A 6,763-nucleotide genomic window follows, 5' to 3' on the forward strand; every position below is an offset into this window, starting at 1 on the left:
TGTTGAGCTTTAAGCCAACTTTTTCACTCTCCTCTTTCACTTTCATCAAGAGGCTTTTTAGTTCCTCTTCACTTTCTGCCATAAGGGTGGTGTCATATGCATATCTGAAGTTATTGGTATTTCTCCCAGCAATCTTGATTCCAGCTTGTGCTTCTTCCAGCCCAGCGTTTCTCATGATGTACTCTGCATATAAGTTAAACGAGCAGGGTGACAATATACAGCCTTGACAAACTCCTTTTCCTATTTGGACCAGTTTGTTGTTCCATGTCCAGTTCTAACTGTTGCTTCCTGACCTGCATATAGGTTTCTCAAGAGGCAGATCAGGTGGTCTGGTATTCCCATCTCTTTCAGAATTTTCCATAGTTTATTGTGATCCACACAGGAAATCATAAAGCTTAAAGCTTCCAATCATAAAGATACGGAAAGCTTATAAAGTTGAACTACTGTAATATTATGCAGCTATTAAAAAAAATAAACACTGACACATAAAGGTACCCAAAGTATATTTGTTAAGTAAAAAAGCAAATTTCAGAACAGTATGTATAGAATAATCTCAGAAAACAAAGTAAAATGGGATAATTGCTTTTAAAACCCAAACCTATTTCTGTGTGTAGAAGTGGAAATGTCTGGCAACATGTGAACCAACCTGCCAATGACAGCAGCTACCTCTAGGGATAAAGTGGGGCCAAGGGGAAGGGAAGATTTTCACTTCACATATTTTGAAAAAGAGAGAAAAAGTAACGATAGGATGATGGATGATTTTTATATTCTATTTTGGGCTTTTCTGTATTTCCTAAGTTTTCTATAATGGATGTACATTAATCCATTTAATAACCAAAAGAAAAATTAAGCCTCCCAGGACTTCATCACTAAGTGAAGTAGCTTTGAAGATTTCCATAAAGTGAAGAAGTGTTTTTATATCTTTAAGTTGTTAGGTTTTGCAGATTCCAGAAATTGTTCCTCATCAATATTCACACCCTAGGCAAATGAGGCTGGAGCAGGGCACAAGGGGACAGATCAATACCAGCCCCTGCCTGAGCTGTGGTTTGTAAGAAAGGTCTTGGCAACTAATGTGTTCATTTCTGAGTCAGGCTCTCCCTTTAGGGCTTCCTGCCCGTGTCCTATCCCTGTCTAAAAAGTCTGCTACTGGTACCTTTGAAGTAACACCCCTAAAGATCCAGGTGGTTTTCCAGCTGGTTCTTAAAAGCAAGCAGATATACTCAAATTCGTTTTTTTTAAATGGCTGAGTAATATTCCATTATATATAGGTACCACACCTTCTTTATCCATTCATCAGTCAGTGGACATCTAGGTTGCTTCCATGTCCTGGCTATTGTAAACAGTGCTGCTATGAAAATTGGGGTCCATGTATCTTTTTCGATTGTGGTTTCTCTCAGGGTATATGCCAAGCAGTGGAGTTGCTGGGTCATATATGGTAGATTTATTCCTAGTTTTTTAAGGAATCTCCATACCATTTTCCATAATGGCTGTATCAGTTTACATTCCCATCAACAGTGTAGCAGGGTTCCCTTTTCCCCACATCCTCTCCAGGGTTTTAGTCAGTTCTAGCGAGGTGGATGAACCTAGAGCCTGCTATACAGAGTGAAGTCAGAAAAATGAATATAGTATATTAATGCATATATATGGAATCTAGAAAATGGTATCAATGAACCTATTTGCAGGAAAGGAATGGATGGACATGTGGATGTAGAGAACGAACTTGTGGACACAGTAGAGGAAGGAGAAGGTGGGATGAATGGAGAAAGTAGCATCAACATATATATATACGATCAGGTGTAAGATGGATAGCTGGTGGGAAGTTGCTGTGTAGAACAGGGAGCCCAGTCTGTCAATCTGTGATGGACCTGGAGGGATGGGTGGGCGGGGCCTGGGGCAGGGGGAGGTGAACGTGTGTATAATTATGATTAATTTTGTTGTTGTGTGGCAGAAACCAACACAACACTGTAAATTTTTTTGAAAATTTAAATTAAAATAGAAGAAAAAGCAAGTGGCTATAACAAGTATACTGAACAATAAACACAGCTGCGTCTTTTTCTGTTCTTGAAGGCATTGCATGTCTTTGATCCTGGTGTTCTGCTTTCACTTCCCAGATGCAGTGTTTGCATTCCAGCTGCGCAATCCTGTCCACAATGGCCATGCTCTGTTGATGCAGGACACCCGCCGCCGGCTCCTGGAGAGAGGCTACAAGCACCCGGTCCTGCTGCTCCACCCCCTGGGGGGCTGGACCAAAGATGATGACGTGCCCCTGGACTGGCGGATGAAACAGCACGCAGCTGTGCTCGAAGAAGAGGTTCTTGATCCCAAGTCAACCATTGTTGCCATCTTCCCATCTCCCATGTTATATGCTGGCCCCACAGAGGTGAGCAGTTCCCTGCTCTGGGCTCTGGGACTCACAAGTGCAGGGTCAAGTCTCACTCAGAAAAGCAAGAGCGCTTCTGGGATTCTTCTTTATGAGCAGATTCTGACATCTTTTGGTCTCTTTTTATCTGACCTGATTATGTTTCCATATAGTATTTGTGGGGCTTCCCTGGTGGCTCAGAGTCTGCCTGCAATGCAGGAGACCATGTTCCTGGGTCAGGAAGATCCCCTGGAGAAGGGAACGGTAATCCACTGCAGTATTCTTGCCTGGAGAATTCCATGGACAGAGGAGCCTGGCAGGCTACAGTCCATGAGGTTGCAGAGTCAGACACAACTGAGCCTCCAACACTTTTCACTTTTCATTTGTAAAAATACTAGCAACACCAAATCGAACCTATCATATACTGCCTTTGAGACTCTGAAAGTTGGTGTGTGAATGAGGTGGATAATACAGCTTACCTGGGTTATAGGGCAAGATGTATCTAGCCTGATATTTCAGAAGTTACCACTTACTCTTTTAAGTGATTCACCATGCTCAGTGAGCTACATTAGAAGGGAGAGCGTATCTTTAAAAGCTTAATGTCTCCCTTTCATCATAACACATTGGGCCTGTCAAGTAGACTTTCTTCATCACACAGCACCACCCATGTAGTGGATATGAGCAAATTTGCAGTGAGAATGATGAATTGAAAAGGTTGTAACGCTTTGGAATGCTCCAAGGTGAGTTTAATGAATTATCTTCAACCAGATCAAATTTCCAGGCCCCTAGCTCTCTTCCCTATCCTATTTCTATCTGAGCTTGAAAGAGGGCAACTTGTTTTGAAATCCTAATGCTGTGTTGAAATGGAATCAATGTGTGCATATGAATGTTAATTAGCTCATTACTGGCAGTTACATGGAATTCCATGGTAAGAGATGGAGTTTGTAATTTCCCTTAAACTGTGATTTATTTTGAATAGGGAGGAACTTAAAAGTAAAATTCACATAGTTCTATGGAACAGTAAGATCTGAGTGTTCATCGTCTGTTAGTCTGGAGAGATTACTAACTATAACCCCAGGTTCTAAGAGGGAAGGTTCTTATCTTAAAAGCTCCTATGTTAATTGCTCAGTCATGTCTGACCCTTTGTGACCCCACGGACTGTATGTAGCCTGTCAGGCTCCAGTTTCCGTGGAATTCTCTAGGCAAGAATACTGGAGTGGGTTGCCATTTCCTTTTCCAAAAACTCCTATATTCTTCCCAGTAGGACAATACAGATGAGCTAAGAGCAGCCTTGGACACCTCACTGACTTTCTTACAATTATTAGTTGACCCACATTGCTGAATTACTTTTGAAGCAAAATAAAGGGATGTCTCCATAAACCGGGGCCCAAACGATTGGCCAGTGGTGATCAGCATGTCCTTGCTGTGGTATTTCCTAGGTCCAGTGGCACTGCAGAGCCCGGATGGTTGCAGGGGCCAATTTCTACATTGTGGGCCGGGACCCCGCAGGAATGCCCCATCCTGAGACCAAGAGAGACCTATATGAACCCACTCACGGGGGCAAGGTCTTGACCATGGCCCCTGGCCTCACATCTGTGGAAATCATTCCATTCCGAGTGGCTGCCTACAACAAAGCCAAGAAAGCCATGGACTTCTATGATCCAGAAAGGTAGGTTTTCCGAGGAAAATTCTTTAATCAACATTTGTACGACTGGAATGATGAGAGAAAATTTTGGGAAAGCTCCTAGCTGGGGTGACAGTCCCTTGTAAGCTCAGACCTGGTCTTGCACATTCTTTGTCCCCCAAAGATGTAGCTCATCTTGTGGTAAATGGTCCTTAAGTATTTCCTTTCCAACACACATTCCTTGGGCATGCTTTGAGTGCCTGGCATGTTACATGAAAGGGTTGTATATACAGAAAAAGATTTTATGTGTTAATAGAGCACTCAACCATGCTCAGAGCTCACCAAGTAGTCAGAGCTATAGGAAGACATGCCCTATGAACTGAGGGTGCAGTGAGCGCTGACTGCAGAGCTGCTACGATTTCCGGGCCTTCTGCAAGTTCCTTTACTGAAAATTTACTGAACTGCTTAACTTAGAAAGATGCATTTTACAGAAAGAAAAAAATGTAGTTTCAGAACCCATAACATCCTCCTGGGGTCTTTGAAGTAGATGTTATTTACCTACGCTGAGTTCTTTGTTGCTACCCTATGACAGGCACGACGAGTTTGACTTCATCTCAGGAACTCGTATGAGGAAGCTGGCCCGGGAAGGCGAAAATCCTCCAGATGGCTTCATGGCCCCCAAAGCATGGAAAGTCCTGACAGATTATTATGCGTCCCTGGAGAAGAACAACTAAATGCCCTTCAGAGCCAGTTTCTTTTTGAATTGCTCTTTGATTTCTTTTTCTATTTTTGTGATTACTTTTCAGTTGCTTTTATTTACAGTTTATATATATGTATATACACCACACACACGTGTATGTATGTGTGTGTATATATATATAGTATATACAGTAAAACTGAAGACCAAACTTTAGCAGGTAAAAGAAATGTTATCATTTCAGAATGAAATTACTTTTCTACTGCATCTGAGCAGTAGCTCCTAGATTTCTTAAAGCTCTGACAATGTGTCTCCTTTACTTGCCAAAAAGTAAAGCATTTTTTTCCAGCTGAAGTCTTGCCAGCTTGCACTCTCCCATGTCATATACCAGTAGAAGAAATCAGACGGGCAGCTTTCTATATAGCTGTCAAAGAAAAAACACAAAATCTCACCCTAAATGAGGGGTTGCTCATGTCAAGATTCTCCTTTGTTTGCCTCATGCCCAAATCCAGCCTTAATGCTCAGTCTCTTCTGTACGACTGGAGAAACCCAATGAGTGAAAATGTGAAGTTAATCTCAGAGAGATATGCAATCTAGTTCTGCCACGAAAATTACATGGTCTAATAAGTCTTTTTTGTGTGAATAATAGAACTCCAGTTAAATGGTGACTTTTAATTAAATGGTGACTTTTAATTAAATGGTGACTTTTAATTAAATAGCATACAGGGCTTTGATGAAAAGATTTGCACTCAGGCCTCAGTCTGGCCATGTGGAGACTTAATACTTTCTCCTCTTTGCTGTGGTCATTGTGTTCCACGGAGATGCTGCACCTATTAACTGCAGTGGCATCGGCTGGGACCAGACTCCATTCAGACCCATCAGACTATTGAGCTGCTGGAACCGGACAAAAACACAGGAAAAGTCCAACCTTTTCATCTTACAGGTGACCAGACTAAGATGATGCACAAGCGCTGGCTTGATGAGAGCACTGTAACTGAAGTGCCAAACTGGCATTTTGGAAGTGCTGGTGGCACAGGAGCACCCAGCTCTCCCGACTCAGGCTGATATACCTTCTGCACTGTCCGACACAGGAGCTGGGTCTGGTTCCTGTCAACTGCTCAACAAAACTCCTTAACAGAGGGCACTTAACCAGTTTTCTTGGATGCTGAAAGGTCCAGAGGTTTTTAAGACCCAGCTGATTTTATTACACTTGAAAAAAAATTTTTTTTTTTTCCAAAGACTCAGCATGCTGTTCAGACATCCAACCTCTGATGGCTTTACTCTCTGGGAGGCAATCTGGCCCCTTATGTGTAATTCCGTGTTGCTTAGGGATATATGAAAAAATAGTACCTTTTGTAAATAGGTCTCTCTGGAAGAGACTCTGGAAAGAGAAAACTATGTTTTTCATAGTTTTTTTTTTTTTTTTTTAAAGAAAATGCTAATCCAAGCTAATGAAACTTCTTTTGAGAAATAGATCACAATGGCCACAGCAAGGTATGACTATCTTTAATAGTAATAGTGCCTATATTCACGTAATCAGAGATCCTACTGCCTTAAAAACAGCATGTTTATTTAAAACACAAGACAAGATGCAGTGCCTTAATCAATATATTTTGTGAGTTTTTAATATATTTAAAACTGCTCTTCTGCTTCAGTAGTATTTAGTGCAAATGACTATTTCTATGTACAACTGATGCATATTCTTATTTTAATAAATTTCCAAGATAAAGGCTGAGTCTTTCCTGCCTGTCTTTTCAAGGATTGGGTGATATGTGTTGGTTGAAGCCCCTGTGAACCAGCGTAATTGGAGAGAAACAGCAGCTCTTCCCAGGGACGGGGGAGCCCGGTGGGCTGCCGTCTATGGGGTCACACGGAGTTGGACACGACTGAAGCGACTTAGCAGCAGCAGCAGCAGCAGCTTTTAGACCATAATTAGGAGGCTGTTTACCTCTGTTTGTGTCATTTTTAAACTGTGCTCTCGACGTGCAGGCACAGGATCTCAGCCAACACTGCAGTTCCTCAGGGACCTCACCCTGGGATTTCAATGCAGTGGGAGCTGGTGACCTTTAACTTTTCCTTAATT

General features: G+C 42.0%; 1 protein-coding gene across 1 annotated transcript; it reads left to right on the forward strand.

Moving 5' to 3' along the window:
• The first annotated feature begins 2,053 nt into the window (after nt 1-2,053).
• Nucleotides 2,054-6,409, forward strand: PAPSS2 (3'-phosphoadenosine 5'-phosphosulfate synthase 2). The gene is made up of 3 exons (XM_010838476.1): nt 2,054-2,380; nt 3,799-4,028; nt 4,576-6,409. The coding sequence occupies exons 1-3, from the start codon at nt 2,075-2,077 to the stop codon at nt 4,715-4,717; spliced, it is 678 nt and encodes a 225-aa protein (XP_010836778.1). The 5' UTR covers nt 2,054-2,074; the 3' UTR covers nt 4,718-6,409.
• Nucleotides 6,410-6,763: the final 354 nt, after the last annotated feature.

The sequence above is a fragment of the Bison bison genome, unplaced genomic scaffold (assembly GCF_000754665.1).
Source record: "Bison bison bison isolate TAMUID 2011002044 unplaced genomic scaffold, Bison_UMD1.0 scf7180017864097, whole genome shotgun sequence".
NCBI lineage: Eukaryota > Metazoa > Chordata > Mammalia > Artiodactyla > Bovidae > Bison > Bison bison.

Excerpts from the sequence above, each read along its gene's own strand:
- PAPSS2 (XM_010838476.1), top strand. The coding sequence starts at position 2,075 with ATGTCTTTGATCCTGGTGTTCTGCTTTCACTTCCCAGATGCAGTGTTT. Across the intron at positions 2,381-3,798 it reads TATATGCTGGCCCCACAGAG|GTCCAGTGGCACTGCAGAGC; the intron begins GTGAGCAGTTCC and ends GGTATTTCCTAG. Across the intron at positions 4,029-4,575 it reads GACTTCTATGATCCAGAAAG|GCACGACGAGTTTGACTTCA; the intron begins GTAGGTTTTCCG and ends ACCCTATGACAG.